The sequence below is a fragment of the Amphiura filiformis genome, chromosome 6 (genome assembly GCF_039555335.1).
Source record: "Amphiura filiformis chromosome 6, Afil_fr2py, whole genome shotgun sequence".
Taxonomy (NCBI): domain Eukaryota; kingdom Metazoa; phylum Echinodermata; class Ophiuroidea; order Amphilepidida; family Amphiuridae; genus Amphiura; species Amphiura filiformis.
This window is the reverse complement of record NC_092633.1, coordinates 5987559-6005965: the sequence shown is the minus strand read 5'-3', so window position 1 is coordinate 6005965 and position 18407 is coordinate 5987559. Positions and strand designations below refer to the sequence as shown.

At 35.9% G+C, this 18407-nt stretch overlaps 1 protein-coding gene across 1 annotated transcript in view; it reads left to right on the top strand.

Moving 5' to 3' along the window:
- Positions 1 to 9434, top strand: part of LOC140154874 (calpain-5-like) — a 36166-nt gene extending 26732 nt beyond the window's left edge. Inside the window, exons 10-13 of the mRNA XM_072177525.1 lie at positions 67 to 263; positions 1438 to 1559; positions 3258 to 3394; positions 4097 to 9434. Of these exons, the coding sequence (XP_072033626.1) occupies positions 67 to 263; positions 1438 to 1559; positions 3258 to 3394; positions 4097 to 4279 (639 nt within the window). The 3' untranslated portion in view covers positions 4280 to 9434. The remainder of the gene's footprint in view (positions 1 to 66; positions 264 to 1437; positions 1560 to 3257; positions 3395 to 4096) is intronic.
- Positions 9435 to 18407: the final 8973 nt, after the last annotated feature.

Genomic DNA, 18407 nt, shown 5'->3' with positions numbered 1-18407 from the left:
TAAAAATTGACTAACATGGATAACATCAAGTATGCCTTTCTTATATTTTGTCTTTCTTCTCTTTAGGCCGAAGCAAACCGAAAGTACCGAGTCAGTACACCCCTACCAAAACTTGTAGACTCACAGTACATCAATTCACGTAGTGTCTTTGTCAAGAGGACATTTACCAAAGGAAAATATGTTATTGTACCCACCATCTTTGAACAGAAGGCAGAGTCAGAACTGATGATTAGAATATTCACTGACGGTGGATCACCTACTATGTAAGCTTTTACCAAAGGTTAATTTATCAAGTGCAGTACCCCGCTACTCAGAAGGCTCTTGTATCAGAGGACCCACTTATCAAAAAACTAGCCAGAGACATATTACTCAAGCATGCTAATCAGAAGGCCTGCTAGTCAGAAGACCTGTTACCCAAGCATGCTAGTCAGAAGGCCCGCTAGTCAAAAAAATGGTCAGAAGACCTGTTACTCAAGCATGCTAATCAGAATTAAAAGACCCGCTAGTCAGAATTTTCTGAGTAGCGGGCCTTGTGAATAGCAGGTCTTTTGTTACTCTATTCAAAAAACCTGCTAGTCAGAATTTACAGTGTAATTTCAGAATATAATCCACCCCAACCCCATAACCCTATAGCCCTTGTTGAGAGTGCTGTCCATCGGCAAAGAGGATTAATCTACCATGTTAAGTAAGTATATATATACCTAACCTTAATCCTATCCCTAACCCAAACCCACGAGGTTTTGCTTATGGAGTCTCAAACACAGCTCCTAGAGCCTCCGTCAGAGTTTGCCAATGGTCATGAGGAGAGGAGGAGGAGCAGGATGGTGGAGAGGTGTAGGCAGAGATGTACACTATCCCTGCAAGACAGGAAGAAGTGGAGCATGATGGGTGGGAAAAAGAATCACAACAAGCTGATGTCAAAAATGAAAATGAAAGTAGGGGGTGGACTAGATTCTGCAATTTATGCCAAATTTTCTGACTGATGGGTTTTCTGACCAGTGGGTCATTTTGAAATTAAAACAGCTCACTAGTCGGCATTCTAAGTAAGGGGCCTTATAACTAGCAGGTTTTCTGAATACTAGGCCTTCATGAGTAATAGGGTTTGTTATTGGTAGGGTGCCCTCCAATTTATCAATGGATGGCACTTGGTATAACCTCTTTCTTTTTTGCTTTTGTACAGACATGTTATACCAAGATAAACATAACAGAAATGCATGAACACCAACAGGTGCATGTACTTCAATTTTAAAAAATCTTCCAAATTTAGCTCAATTTTATCTTGCATATTTAGTTGGAATGTAAAACAGAATGCAACACCACTGCACCCACCCAACTATTGTAATAACTTAACATACACACAAATAATGAAGTGATGCATTTAATTTTATTGTAAGCATCTATAGGTAGTTAATCATCTTTTCCATTCTATTCTCACAGGGAAATGATGAAGGATCAACCAAGTCAAGGATGTATGTCAGGTATCCGTGGTTACCCAAGAGCTGTTACTAAGATCCAAGTCCTCTCTGCTACAGGATTGAAAAAGCAAGATATCTCGGGAGGTAAGATATTACATTATGATATAAACTTGTGATGAAATTCACTCAGCCAGTGAATCAATCGGAACATATATAGTGCAATAGGCATGCTTCGATTGTTGCAGATATTGACTGCTTGTAGCATAAAAATGTTAGCTGCTTTATCAAGTCAATCACCTGTACACTGGACTATGGACATTGTAATATGCAAAGACAAGGGTATTGGACATTTCTGAAATGTTGTTAATCAGTAATGGCACTACATTTCTGAAATGTCCAATACCCTTGACTTTACACATTACGATGCTCATAGTCCAGTGTGCAAGTGACTGATTTGAAATAAAAAATTTTTTAAATTTGTAGTCGATATATAGGAATTGAAAGGACTCTCAACATATACAAAACAATTTTGTTTTGAGGGGACCTAGATTTTCAATCTGTTTCCAAAGGGTTATTATCACATTTGCGACATAGATTTAGGTTGCGTGGATAGGAGACATGACTAACAAATTTAGACATGTTATACTGTGGAGGTAAAAAGCAATGATGAATGCTTACAAACCCTCACTGGCAGAGTAGATGGAATTTTGCAAAACAAGTTGTTTCATGGTTTTTGCCTCTGTGATTGACATTCAAGGAAAGTTGGTAATGGTGAGTCCACTGAACAAAAACTAGTGCAAAAAACTCATCAAGGATCAATAAATTATACCATATAGGATACCTTGAATATGAGAACAACTAAAACGAAGGGGCAAGATATAACAATGTGATGTGAAGAAACAAGTAAAAAACATACAGTATTCAGAGAAACAACAAATATAGGCACATAACATTTGATGGCCAAAAAATAAGCTCACAGAAGTCTGCAAAAACAATAGGGATCGACAAGAATCAAGCAAACATACAAAAGTGCACTGGATGTAAGTGATGAAAATCTCTGGGCACCTGAGCAGACAAACTAAACCAAATGTGTGTTTCTTAATGTATTTTATTGCTTTTTTGCTTCCTATTTTTGCCTGCATCTCAATCACTGCGGTTGCTGTGGTTGGATCATCAGTTAATAGTACTGGGGGTAATGTGATTTTAGATACTGATGTTACTCACAGCTCACTCTTCTTTAGTGTCAGTAAATCCAAATTACTTCCCCAACCAACTGTCTTCTGTTTTAAGAAGCTTTTCTCCAATTTATATATATTCTATTTTCAACCAATTCTAACAACCAAACCCATTTAATATGATACTCGCCACAGCTTGGATATTCACATCAAGTATGCCCAGCACTGTCCCAGCAAAAAAAAAAGAAGAAAAAATGGGCCACCACTGGCCAATGGGATATGTGTGATGAAGACTTGTCATCAGATATGTTGCGGTATCATTAACAATCTGTTGAATATATTCCATTGTAATCAGTTTAGTTTAGTAGTACTTATAAAGTATTTACTTTAGTGTATATAAACTTATTGGGTGTCATGGCCCACAACACTCTGTGTGTGTCATGGCACTTCATCTTATGCATGATTAACTTCTTTTCTTTTTAGTGCATAGGTATCTAGTGAATATTATTATATTCACTTGTAACTACTACATAATATATATATATGATCCTTGAACCTCATGTACCATTCCTGATATAATGGAATCTTTTTATTGCATGCTGTATGAGATGAAACTAAATGTGAATCTAACATATACATATCGTACAAATCTATCTCACCATCATAGGTGCTGATCCATATGTGTACATCAAATGTGAAGGGAAGACAGCAAGATCACCAGTGAAGGACAACACTTTGAACCCAGAGTGGGATTTCCAGGCTATATTCTACAGGAAGAAACCACAGAACCCAATCATTGTAGAGGTACGTCTGAAGTGACTGTAGTTTATAGGTGACCCCGGAGGTGACGTCACAAGCCGTTGACCTCCGTTGACAACAAATCCGATTCAGAAGTCAAATTTGTAGTTTTCTGTGGTTTGCCCCATTTCAAATTGGCCAAAATACTACAATTTCTATAACTTCACGACATGGGGCCTCCAGCCAACAACAAAAATAAAGACTCTCCTCTACATGTTCATGTGTTCAGCTTCACATAAAATGAAATTTTCGCCAAGTATTTAACCTTTATTTCACCAAAATCGGCCCAGAAATTTGCTCGATTTGAGGTTAAAACAAAATGTAAACAGACTGAATCAGCTCTGCTACAAGTCTTCAACTAGTTGCACTGCTCCACGATCTATTGTGGGTTGAAAAGCGTAAGTGTAGGCACTGTAGCGTCATGTAAAATAAGTACCCGGATGGGTTGTAGTACAGGCACATCATGTCTGAATATAAATGTGTTGGTATATATCTGCCCTTTCCATTCTGAATTGCCAATTTGCTGTCATGTCTAGATATGTCGTATATCAAGGCATCGATCATAGATATCTTTTGGCACACATTCATTCATTATTTTGATTTTATGATGGAAGTGACAAAAATAATTTGAACTGGATGAAGAATGCATGAATTTGTACCACAGCTAGAATTCTAAAATTACATTCTTTTCATCATTCGTTAATATAGATTTGGAATTCCAATACTATCAAGGATCAATTTATGGGACAAGCTACATTGATGGGACAAGTTGACCCCCAGCCCAAGCACCATGTCTTGCCACTGCATGGAAGAGGAAGAGACAGCGAGGAGACCATGCCAGGCAATGTCAGTCTGGTTATCACCAGCAGCGAGGATCTCACAGCATTTTAGGACAATTATAGTAAAGAGTATATTGGAAGAGAATGATAAATATGGTTACATAGGTAATAATGTGTGGCTCACTACACCATTGTTTATTTAAGGTCTTACATTCACCTTACAGTTTTTGTAGCCTTGGTGATTAATAATACTACTATACAAAGATCCTGAAAATCAGCTTTTGGTGCTCAAATTACCCACTTTAAATTTTTAATCATCAGTTTTGATCTCTTTCAGCTTAAAGAGTATTATTTCAATGTATTTCCAACTTAAAGAGTAGAGGGTTTTTATATTGTTTGTAAAAATATTTAAAATGCATTTTTAATGAAGTTTCTGAAAACCTAATAGCTTCTGTAGATAATTGAGGACAACAAAATTATTATTTTATTTATTGAATGGTGCTGTGAGCCCTTAATGTGTTTGATATTCTAAGCAGTGACTAACACTAAACAGACAGCAATTTTAGTAAGTTTAAGATGACTTGTATTCATGACTAACAAAATATTTCTGCAAAGAATTTTTGAAAAGGTAAAAAAAATATGTAATTAATTAATTCCAGTAAAGAATGTTGAGTCACTTCTGAAATATCAATCATGGTTTTGGAGATATATGCTATGAAATAATTATGTATTATATTGAAAAAAGTCAAAAAAAGTCAAAAGTATGTATGTACAGGATCAAAAAGACAAAAGTGGGAACAAGAATTTGTGGCTTGCGGCTGGAAACTAATCGTTTTGTTTGTCAAGTCTTTGATATTGGGTTATTCCAGTTAAAATCCATACACCCCCTATGGAAGACTTTACCTCCGACACAGTGGGTGTAGATTTCAAATAGAGGCATCCATTCAGGCAACCCTATTTGAAATGTACACACTCTGTGTGGAAGATTAAGATGCTCTCTTCCATATAGGGAGTGTGTGGATTTCAACTGAAAGTACCCATTGTCAGCATGTTCAATGTGCCTCCATGTAGCTGCAAACTCTCTCTCCTACAGAGAACAAAGTTTAGTTTATTGCAACAACTATTATGACACAATATTGTAAAATGTAAGAATATCATATTCTAACTAAAATATCAGCATTGTAGATAATAAACTTTGTTTTCTGGTTATGAGGTTGAAGTTTGCAGTAATCAAAAGTACACATATCAATATCAAAAACAAAAGAAGCATTCACTTTATACATCTTAATTGAATAGTGATGTTTAAGTTTGATGTATTGATTCATATTATGTAGGTTTTCATGTTAAGTGTACACCAGTGTTATTTCATTTGTAAAACCAACAATTAAAATTCTGTACAAATTAATAGCTTCAGAACAAAGGGAATAATTCTGAATTGCATATTGTTAGCAGACTATTGTAGGTGCGTTTATACTTCTTTGCACTTCATACATTCTCCCAACCATATATGTTTTTTCATTTGCATACATTCTTAAGGGCTAAACCTAACCCTTGATATTGATGCTTACAAATTAAACCCTCCCCTTCAGATAGTTGTATAGCTAAGCTTGCTACGCTCTTATGTTTGTTACAGATTTATGCTATTGGATTTACTATATCTAGTGATGGTGATACAAAAAAGACCCAATCTCCATATGACATTGATATTGGGAAATCTGGATAAACATTTTCCGTTGCGATTCACATCTGTTGTTGAAGCCATCACAGACAACTCGTACTAAATCCTGATAAATGAATAATAATACAGTTAATAAATCATGAAATATTCCTTATGGACTGTCCTAAACATATTTGTATATTCATTTTTAAAATCCTGATAAATGAATAATAATACAGTTAATAAATCATGAAATATTCCTTATGGACTGTCCTAAACATATTTGTATATTCATTTTTATTTGTTGTATATCAATGTACCTAGCGTAGTCTCAGGTCTGTAGACTTGCATTCCATAATAATTTGTATGGTTCAATGTACATACTAAAGCTTATAATAGTAGTTGGTTATACTAAGCTTATAATAGTAGTGTTTTGAATAGATTTAGATTACTATACTAATGTATTTTGCACATAATATATAAGTTATAGTAGATGTATCAACTGTAGGTGGGATCAAAACAATAATAAAAAGAAGAAAAAAATATGTAGTGATATGTATACTGCATGATTATTTGTTAATGTAGTTGCAAAAATAACATTGGATTATGTAGGGATGTACAGGGTGGGCCATATTTCTTAGGTGTGGGAAGAGAAGCGAGTAGCAGGCGAGACTTTGATATAAAGGACATCACCTTTTACGACCCAAAAATGAAAGAAAGAAATAAGATAATACAATAGAGAATGCTATCCATGTGGACCAAAATACTAATATATCAGTGAAAAATTTCACCACCCTGTATATTTCTTCAAAATGTTTCACCACCCTGTATATTATTCTTTTTAATTGTAAAATTAGTACAAAATGTAGCATAAAAGACCCTTTTATCAACCAAAAGTTTAAAAGTGGTTTTAACACTTTAACACTGCAACTTGATTGTTTCAACATTTACCTTAATGTAAACATTGTATTTTTTAAGTTGCCATAATTTAATAGGACCTACCATGTGTATAAGTTATTTTTTATTTTGCAGCTTTATTTTCATTAGAATAATGTGGCATGTATGTCATTTTTATATTTATATGTATTTTATGTTATTTTGTTATTATATATGACCTATGTACCAATATATTGAAACATTTTGTTGTATCATAATTGTTAAAATGTAAAATCAGGAAAAAATGCCCTATTTTTCTCTCCCATTCAGATCAAGTCAGTTATTTAATTCAGTTCAAACTATTTCCAGAAAGCATTCAAGGAATTGATCAGCAAATTAGAACTCTTATCAAGTGTATTAATATAAGGCCAAATTTAAAAAAAAATAGTTTGTTTCAAATTGATGGGTGCATTTGTAAAAACATATACTGCATTCATTTTCCCTACAACTTGTTTTTCATTAAACAACTGCTGACTAGGTAAATAAATAGACATTGAAAATCATTTTAAATTAAGTATACATTTTTACACAATGCCTAAATAAGGCTTAATTTACAAATACTAGAAAACAAAAATGCACACTGCATGAAATTTTCAAACTATTTTTATATTTGGCCCAACCCAATCACAAGAATATATTCATATTTTCTTAGTCATTAAGATCATGTGCTTTCCCCAGTCTTTGCCCCTACTTCAGGTATAATTATTTTATATCAATGCTTTGTAAAACCTTTATAATAAAAAGGAAAGTATAAAGAAGCCTGCAATAAATACTATATAAAGAAACCTGTTGCATGTTTTTCCTCTCCTGAATAACAACCATTTATTTTACAACAAAACACTGTCACCTTCCTCAAATTATTGTAATTTTGTCAACCTCTACGCAAATCCCTTGAATTTTGTAAACCTCACTTCCGACTAAAATTAGTCTTTCATTTCTGTATATGTGCTGGGTTTTTTTTAACAGCAATGGTGTACAATTGATGGGAATAGATATTCTAGATGTTACTGGTGCATTTTGTTACCACCTATTTTTCTTATACCTTAAAAAATGATATATTCTTATAGAAGTCAATGTGAGATGAATTGTTGGAATATTGGGTGATGTTGTTTGAAGAAAGAAAAGTAGAAAAGTGTTTAATGTCACACAAATGTCATTTACAAATATTTTCAGTATCTTGCCAGCAGCCAGGCTTAGTCAACCCTGTGTGTAGTATCACTTGATGCATTAAGCGATCTAAGCAAACATTTGCAATTTCCTGGGTCTGCATACAAAAAAGTATTTTATTGTGGTGTTGAGGACTATGGATATACACATTTTGAAGCATAGCAGGTGTTGAGCTTTTGTTAATGACTTTTGTATACAAAATTAGTCCTTCAAGAAGAACTCCTAAGAAACATGTAGTAATAAAGATATCCTTGCCACTTTCTGTCTTTGACTTTAGATTGTACTCTGTAGCCACAGTCTCTGGCCCTTACATACTTGGAATGCGTATCACAAGACCAGTCCAAGAAGCTGGATTGAGCTGAGCAAAGCGAGCAGACACTGCCCCTGACTGGATAGTATACGAAGATAACATATTTTGAGGGGAAGTATTGAAAACTATTGGTCCCAAGGTTTTGGCTGATTTGGACTACTTCCCGAAGTAGTCAAAATCAGCCAACACAGAGGGACCAGTAGTTTTTACTACTTTCCCTCAAAACATGTTATATTTGTATACTATCCAGTCAGGGGCAGTGTCTGCTCGCTTTGCTCTGCTCATTCCATTTTTGTTTTACTATACCATCAATATTTTCACTATCACAGATGTTTTTGTATTAAACAAGGACTGTGTAGGCTTATATACTAATGCCTAGTACCACTCACAACTAAATATTGTGGCTTACCTAATTTGATCTGTAGGATAGCTGGTTAATTAAATGTTATTTTTATTTTATTTTACACACTCAATACACAAAACTTTGTTTCACAGAGTCAAATTTTGATCCACCAGCAGATCCACCGACGAACAACCGACTAACAGATGCAATTTTTTTTGTTTTTGCAAAAGCAGCATCTACAGTCACATTTTGAGAACTCTTATGGTAAAAAAATGGTGATGCAGTGGGGTCATAACACCATGTGGTAGTAGGGGTGCGGTAGTTTACGCTACTTCCTCGCATCTGCAAGATTTATGCATGCGGGGAAGCAGTTAAAATACCGCACACATATGCTGGCACAATTGACCAATGATGATAATATGCCTAGTATACCAAATTAACAGAGCCCGAAAGTAGTACCAGCACTCCATATGTTCAGAGACTGTCTTGAAGGACTAAACAAAAACCTGCTTGTGTATGACTTGCCATGTGACAATTGTATAAATACACAGAAAAATATGTCTAGGATATGTAGATGATAAAAAATGGTGACTGTGCTACTAATAGTCAGATGGTTATTGGTAGCTGAATTGCATTCCAATATGATGGAGTGTTTCATAAATTAATTTTCTTCTAAGAATTACTATTTTTAAAATGTTTTTAAAGAACTAACATGAACTTGAAACATCTATCAGGCTTGTATTTTTTCATCATATTAATAATTTTCATAATCATGTACATGACAGATAATTCTCATTTTCAAATTGTGTTGTTATTTAATTGGTGTATTATTAAAATAAAATGACTGAAATTTATCATGGTACCACTGTGCTGACTTTTTTGATTTATTGCAACAGTAAAATTGTTGATTGACCCTTTTTTTAGGTTATACGCTCAACACAACAGCTACCCACCCATATACGATACTGTGTCTCGTCCCGGGGTCTCGTCTCAAGTTGAGAGTAACGCTATGTTGGATTTTGTAGTGGCAGATGCAAATCGCATACGCCAACCTAATCCTCGGGCCGTATACACACGCATAGAAAGGCGATTTGTCCAGACCCTGGATTTGTCTGTATACGCTGTCGATGTAACCGAGTTAATGCACTGATTCCAATTTTCTCAGCCTGAATTTTCTAACAAAACAATGTTCAATTCTAGATCTGGACAATACCAAACAACTATTACACTAATATATACAAATAGCTCTTTTTAACATAGATTTTTGTTCCTTTTCCAACTTCCATCTTTTTTGTACTTTATTTTTTGGTATTTTTTATCCTATAAACTGTATAGTTGTGTGCAAATTGAGGGCGCTATTTACATATTTTAAAAGTTGAATTTAGCCAAATAATAGAAGTTATTTCTAACATTTTTCATGATAAAATGTTTTTTGAAAATCGTGTTATTTGTTACTCTTTTTCCGATGTTTTAATGCCATTATACCAATGTCTACCCCTTGTAAAGATGAAAACATTTAAGATAAATAACGCCATCAGTGTTCACCTTTTCTTAAAAGTGACGTAGTTTTATAAAAACAACTGTGATTCAAGTCTACGACTACAAAATCCAACATGGCATTACTCTAAACACAGTATAGAGCAGTGTAGCAGGATTTTTTTGCGAGGGAGGGGTGAGAAATTTTCCAAATGTGCACCTTTTAGGGGTCTCCTTCATGCCGACTAATCCAACTAAAAATGAACTTTCGTTGGCAATTTTGAACAGTTCATAAAAAGTAGTCCATTTGTTAATGTTTCTTTTTACTTTTTAGACCTTTGTTATTTTTACTCGATAGGTGAGACCGGGCCGTGTCCGCCCTATTTTCTTCAATCTCGCCTAGAGAGGACAATTCTCATGTTGGGCTATAGTTTTACATTTTTAAGCTGTATACTATAGCTAAATACTACCACATTATTTTGTAAGGACATTGAGCTTTCAGTAACGGCAGGAGAAGGGAAAATAAAAATCACGATGACAGGGCGGACTTGCCCGTGCTGGGGCAAGTCCGCCCTGATAAAAAGAAAAGGTTATAATATTGCAAAACAATTATAAATGTAATGCAAACGTTTAGTAAAGGGTATATTAGGTACTCACTCTCTTCCAAAGAGTCTACTAAATTTATTGGAGGGGTATAATGTAAGCTAATAAATGTAGGGGTCCAAAATGAGCAAAACCTTTATTTATAACTTCGGCATTTATGGTTTTAGGGCATAAACGGTGGTATAAGTAATACTGATACCACTTAACTTTAAAAAATATGCTTGCATGTAGTTTTACTCTTCTTAAAGGCATTATTATCAATATTTTGCATAATACGCCGATGGATGGGGCGAATCCGCCCGGGAGTCCGCCTGGGGAAAAACACAGGGCGGACTTGCCCCTTCACATACAGGGCGGACTTTCCCCAACGCTACTTTTTTCTTTACCTCGTGTTATGTCTACTAAACACAATATGTCGATCTTTTAATAGCCTTGATCAAGGCTTCCTCCTTACTTTTTCTCTATTCATGCTCTTCATAGGACCCATGTATAATCAGTGGTAGTAGGCCTATCATATACAATTGTATACTTGACTCTCTAAAATTTTTAGTCAGGTCAGATTTTTTGTGTAGGACGAAAGCCTTGACGGGTTTGTAATTGGATTAAATCTGGCCCTACACAAATGAATGGGAGAGCAAATAATCTGCAACACAGATCTGAAGAAACCAATCACAGGCTTCCCCTGTTTAAGTCACTGCTATTTGGGAATCATAACTTTAAAAAAGGACCAACTTTGAATTTCATTAAAAAAAATTTAATGCTTTTGTTATGAAATGTTCAACTAGAAAGAATTACATGTATATCACATTCTTTGGAAATCAAGCTTAATCATCACAAATGAAGTGACATTATTTGTATAAATAATATATATTTCTTTTTACATTTTGTGTATAATTTGCAGTACAAACCTACTAAAATAAATGGACTTTCCCAGATTTTGAAAAATAACTGAAAGCCTCCCATGGTGTGTTATGTAATCAATTACCAACTCTACAAGTCCTTGGCGCTGGCAACATGAGCTAGGGAGGAAGTGTGCCTTGTGGGGTGGGCGTGGTGGGCATTTTGCTCAAACACTACCCCTGCAGTGCACAGTATGCCTGGAGTGATAAGAAAGTCCACTATCTGGCCTCAATTCAAATGTCAAATAAATTTTTACAAAGTTATGATGGTAAATAATTATTTCGAAAGAATAACTTTTGAAACAGAAATTTTTGGAAGATGTGGCAAAGCTTCCATGAATTTTACATTCACTAACTATGGACGCCAAAGGACTTGAAGCAAGTCTAATCTTTTAATTGCATAATATGTTGGGCAAAACGTTCACCTTCCAAATAAATATAAGAACGAAAACCGTCTCTGATTACTTATTTCAAAAATGTATACTTCCTTGACTCAAAAACGTTTTTTGACGATAATTTCTGTGGCGAGATGTGTCGGACTGTCTTGTTTTCTTGGGTACTTTGCTATGACGTGTGCCAGCTAATTACATCATCATTGTACTTTTCCACTGAGCAGTCACTAGATCAGAAACATGTGGTGGGCGGACTTGCTCGGTCTCCCCTAAGGGTGGGTAGGGGACGTGTGTTCGCACCACCCGCACCTACCCCCTCCTGTTTTTGGTGGGTTTGTGCTCCCGACCCATACAGGCTCCCCCCTGGCAAATATCCCAGCTGCGCCAATCAGTCATTTCAAATATTTAGTTTTGATTTTGGTCACGTGGTTTCCTATTATCCTGCTTAAGCTCTTGAGTAACGTCATTATCGATATCTTTGTCTGTACCCTTTGTTAGAAACTTAAAATTTATAGTTTCGGTTTTTAATTCAGTTTGTTATGTAATCGGAAAACAGGTTACCTTGATCAAATTATACAAACGAAGTTTTTAAATTTCGCAGTGCAATATATTCACAAGTAGAGAAGTCGCACAAGTCAATCTACATTTGAAAGCGTGATTTAGTTTTGGAAATAGCCATGACTCATTTCACTCTGAAAAAAATATAGAACATCGAAATATTTTCACCGATATAAGAAAAGAATACCCTGAGAATAGACACTTGAGTGATATATACATATTATACGCTTCTCTATTTATTATGTATATTGCATTCATACGATCGATATAATAGAAAGCTGTATATTATGATCGTGACTTCCAATATCTTGAGTGTTGCTTATATTTCAATTGATACGCGCATTAACGAGAAAGGGGCTGGAATGAAATGCATGGGTTTGTGGGGTTTTATTACGCACATAGAGTAAATTGTCAGCAACACAGAATTGGCCGATTTAGACATTTACCATTGAGCTATTTCAAACGCTGGTTTTGGATTTACCATTGGGCCCCCAAAATTGCCTAATGTTCCCTTTTAGCCTCAAAACGCCCATGTTTTGGACCAAAATATGGTAACATTGCAAAATTTTGCGCTTCGCGCGCACCTTCATTTTGGGCTAAAATTGCCTGAATTTTATAGCACTTTAGGCAATAAATTAGTAAGAATTATGGCCAAAATTCATTTCTATTAAGACCACATTAGTAATAACAAAGCAATTTTTCTCGTGGGGCGCGGCGCAATTTCTTTTCTTTCTTTTTTTCTTCTTTTTTGTTGTTCTTTTGTCTGTTTTTGGTTGTTTTGTCTTTGTTTGGAAAGAGTAATAACTCAGTTTGCCATTCTCCCTCTTGGGCTACTGCATTACAATATCTAAACATCACTGAATAGATTCATCAGGCTTGAAAATAAATAATTATATATTTTCATAAGAACAAAACCAAAATTTTACTCACTAGTTTGACGGTAAAGCATCATCAGAATATTAATAATGATGATCACTTTCGGTTGGACGAATACCGACCACAGAAGGTATAGAATTGTCACTCAGTAGAGGATCATGTACATGACTTAGATAGTGGGCCCCATCATCCCTATTCATGACGTTGGGTCCTCTCACGAATCCACATTGATTCCTTGATGCATCTTATATGGGTGTTGCACTCCTTGCTAAGAATTTTTGAATTTCCCCAGTCTATTACTTGCTTCTGTTGAACTGCATGGTTTGCGACAGCTGATTTTGATTGTTCAGTTTCTGACTGTTTGCGTGTTTGACGCGTGTAGTTTTGTTTCATCTTTTCCACCCTGTACCCTCATAGTTTCTTTTTGATGCTCTTTGAGTCGCGTTGCAAACTTCCTTCCGGTCTCACCAACATAAGTGTGGTTGCAATTGGTACAAGGTATCTCGTAGACACGATACATGCTATTAATGGGGTCGACCTTGTCCTTGGGGTGGACCAGCCTGCAGAGACTAGTGTTTGGCTTCGTGACTGTTGTTACTTATGCCATGTTTTCTAAATATCCTATTGGCTTTTTCCGCAAGCCCTTCCACGTAAGGAATGACAATTAACAAGTCCTTTGGGTTGTGTGTCAGTGTCCTTTTTCTTTTCGCCAGCCCATAGGGCTGGTATCTAATTCTGAGATGGGATTTGTGTACACTAAAGATTAGCTAAGATTATAGCCTTCTTCTATTGGTATGAATTATTTTTTTTAATTCTTGTGGTGGAAATGTTTTTGATGTCTGGTAATTCGATTTGCAGGGAAAAGAAAGTATGTTTTGCTGTTTCAACGAACGAAAACGATTGAGTATTGCCAAAGTTATGTTTGAATTAATTATGACTTAAAAAGTTATCATAGGTTAGGCCTACACATATAAACATAAACTTGTTCAGCAATCAGCATACCAAAAAATGACATGGTCAACAATTAGTAATTAGCGGGGAATGATCACTGGAACGAGGTCATATCAGTGGACTACTGAGCATAGCATGATGTTTGGTTGCCTGTGAGTGCATAATTGATATGTTGATAACAGATCTAATAATGTTGTAGAATCAAAATCTCCATTATATGGACCACATTGAAGTCGCAAAGTAATTATCTATCCTATCCTGTATCGTTTTATGGATAAAAATGACTCAAAATGTTATTGCTATCTTTAACATCAGTTTTGTCTTTTCAACGGGAAAAATCCGATGGAAAATAAAGTTTTTAGGGCTAGCTATAATATTGAACAATATATCCCATATTTTGACATGCACTTATAGAAAATAAATGAATTATTGTCTTACTTTATTATAAATACTGTAAAAAATACTGTAAAATGACACATAACTAAAGTGAAGCCACTTTCTATCTTTTTTATTTGATTCATAAAATTACATTCAACAAAATGATTGAAGACTGAGAAAACACACAATGCAGACTATTACAGAATGGAGTAGGTAAGATGCCATGTCCATAGCTTTGCAGGAGTTTTGGACTAACAATCAACACATTCAAAAAATACAGTTTAAAAGTGAAGATTGTAGTGAATGATCAGTCCTTTATCATGTGCTTGCCACTATCTACTTTATAGTAAACTATACATTGCGAAATAATATAAAATCATTTTAAAATAAAATGTGCATGTAAGTTGAGTTTACATAGCGAATTAACTAACAACTGCAGTGTATTTATTGATTTTAATAATATTAAGCATTAAGCATATTAAAGCAGTAAAGACAAAAATGCAGAACAATTTGGAGTAATGAATTAAAGAGATGACAGGATTTATAGGAGTTAATGTTTTTTGCTGTTTCAGTGTGCATGTTATCACCATTGATGGTATGTTGAACTGTCATGTAACATGGATGTAAGCGTGATCCTAAAAAATGCCTTTCACGGTGACCCAAACTATTTACAAGACCTCTTCTGCATTGAGGCTGGCCTTCCCTTTTAAAGGGAATTTTTATTAGGTTTCTTTGCCTGTTTCTTATCTACATTTTCTTTCACTTGCTTAGGGATCGTTCACAAACACTTATTAGGGGGGGGGCCTGATGCGGAGCCTGATGCAAAAGGGGGGGGGGGCTGAAAAGTTTTGACCCTTCTAAGGGGGCCCTGACAAAAATGACCGCAAATTTTCCTGGGAAATTGAGTTTACATGCTTTTCTATGGGGTTGACCCATAATTTTCATGTCAAAAAGGGGGGGCCTAAAAATTTTGAGGTCTGTAAAGGGGGCCCGAAAATTTTTCGCGATGAAATTTTTTTGCATCAGCCCTACCCCCCCCCCCCAAGTGTTTGTGAACGGTCCCTTAAAAGCCCAATTTGGGTATCGACAACGGCCAAGGGCCTCTTTGATCTTAATTTCCTCCTGTTTCTTATCCGCGTTCTCAGTTATGATGGAATTCATTCTATCAAAAAGAGTCCTTATCACCCCCAAGTTTTTGGTGCATAGGGTGGTGCAAATTAAAATTGAGATACTGGTCAGTGTGTGTGACCTTTCTATATACACGTAATTTTACTGACCCGTCTGGCTTACGAACAATAACGTGTCAAAAATGGTATAGTAGGCTACCCTCGTGCTCTTTCTCATATGTAAATTTGATGTTCTCAGTGGGGTCACTCATCATGAGAATTACATATCTCCTCCTCTTCAATCATGACCAACCCTCAGCTAAATGTTTTAAGTTTTGCACATGATGTTCTGTACCTTTTACCAGAGGTGACAGAATGTCTGCTAAAGCACGGGAAGTCTGATACGCGATGGTACCCGTATAGTCAGCTATGGGTCTGACTTTATTTCCAGGCTTGTGGATCTTAGGTGTAATCCTCGGGATGCTTTCCGCCGTTGGAAAAAAGAGGTCATAATGAAATCTATTGATTTTACCTTCCTTCTTTAATCTACTCAATATAGCCACTAAGGGCGAATTTCTCGATAGGAGTCTTAGTAAGCCTTAGGCTTAAGGTGGCCTTGAGGCTACTAAGCCTAGCCCGCTCTCGAAGCCCGAGTCTTAACTGTAGTCGAATTTCTTGAACGCAAATTCAACCTGGTCTTGTAGGCTTAACGCTTGACAACCGCGTCCCTTTCTACCAGCGAATTAATTGTATAGGCAGTTGGAGGTAGATGTGCATAAGCTGTTGTCCTTCACGGTTTACCGTACTAACAAGGTTACCAGCGCAAAGACTAGCCGAGACCGGCGGTCTTGGGCTTGGGCTTACACCGTACACAACTTGATGCAAGACTAGTATTTTTTCTGTTTCTGTTTTTGTGTCTTTTATGTATCATTTTATTTCCACTTTACTTTATTATGAGTCCTGCTTGCATGAATGATACTTCTATACTTTTTACTCGACTCATTATTTTTTGCATTTCAAAAAGGGTCAAACTGCAAGCCTACAGAAAAGGAAACTTTGATTTCCCTAAAAGTAGGCCTAAAGCAAAAATTGTTTCACACTTCAAACAATTCATACGCATGTTTGTCAAAAGTAAAACATTATTTAAGGATAATTTTGGTGCAAAAACATAACCAAGCATTTAACAACCATCGTGCGTGCTATCTACTGCTGATATTTTCATGTTTTATTTGCGAATTTAGCATGAGTGCATTGATGATGATGATGATGATGATATGATGATATGATGATATGATGATATGATGATATGATGATATGATGAGATGATGATATGATGATATGATGATGATGATGATGATGATGATGATGATGATGATGATATGATATGATATGATATGATGATGATGATGATGATGATGATGATGATGATGATGATGATGATGATGATGATGACGATGATGCAGCCACTGCTTCATGTCATTGAAAGCAAGGCGTCCGATAATAAATCTCAGGCAAAAAAGAGAAAAGCATGGGAACAAGTTCATGTGGAACGTCAAGGTTTTTGGACGTCTTGTAGCAAAATATCGTAAGGTTTTAGCAATATTTGTTGAACAGGAACATCAGGAAGGAGAGGGTTGCTTCTATTTGTTGCCCGTTACAAGTTAGGTTCAAGCAGATCAGTAATCCTTAAAACAAAGCCTTTACTGAATCGGCAGCGCGATTTAAATTTGGTATCCGAATACTTCAGAAAAGGATCCTCCTCTCCCGAATGAAGACGCTCACGACAGCAAGTTGACGTCAAAGATTGCGTCTCGCTTTGATTGCACCCTTTTGGCCCCATTTCTCCAAAAGAAAATTCATCATTCAAAAGTAGTAGGCCTTTTATAGCAACAGCAGGTTTAACTGACTGGAATGAACACTAAAATAAAATGGTGAAATATTCAACTAAATCGAACAATAATTATTGTAGGGGCCTACTCTATGTTGAAGAAAAGACGGCATCTGTTTCAATTTCTCAAAAATATGAAAGAAAAACTTTGCATTAAAATGTAAGCTATTTGTCAATTGAAATAGACCATGGCTTACGACCTAAGACCTGCTCTGAGGCAGGGCCAAGAAAAGCCGCTGTAAGCCTGACCTAACAGGCTTGCGTAGACTACGGCTACAGAAGACTGATTTCGAGAAATGCAAATTTTACCGAAGCCTAGGGCTAATCCTACAAGCCTGGCCCACAAGCTAACGAAGCCTCGAGGCTATGGTAGCCGTGCTTCGGGGAACGTGTTTTCAGTTAAGCCTGGTCTTACGACCTCTTAAGCCTTGAGGCTAGACTAGCCAACTGCTAAGCCATCCGTCGAGAAATTCGCCCTAAGTCTCTTTTAAAGCGCTGTGTAGGATCAGCGGCGAGGGTTTCATAAGTTCTTTCATCATTGAGCATCTCAGATAATTTCTCCTCATATTCTTTCACATCCATAATAACCATGATAACACTAGCATTACCTTTGTCAGCTGGAAGAACAAGCACAGACTTTTAATTTTTGAGCTCGTCAATAGCCTGCCTTTCTTCCCTCGTTATATTGGATGGGGGGGGT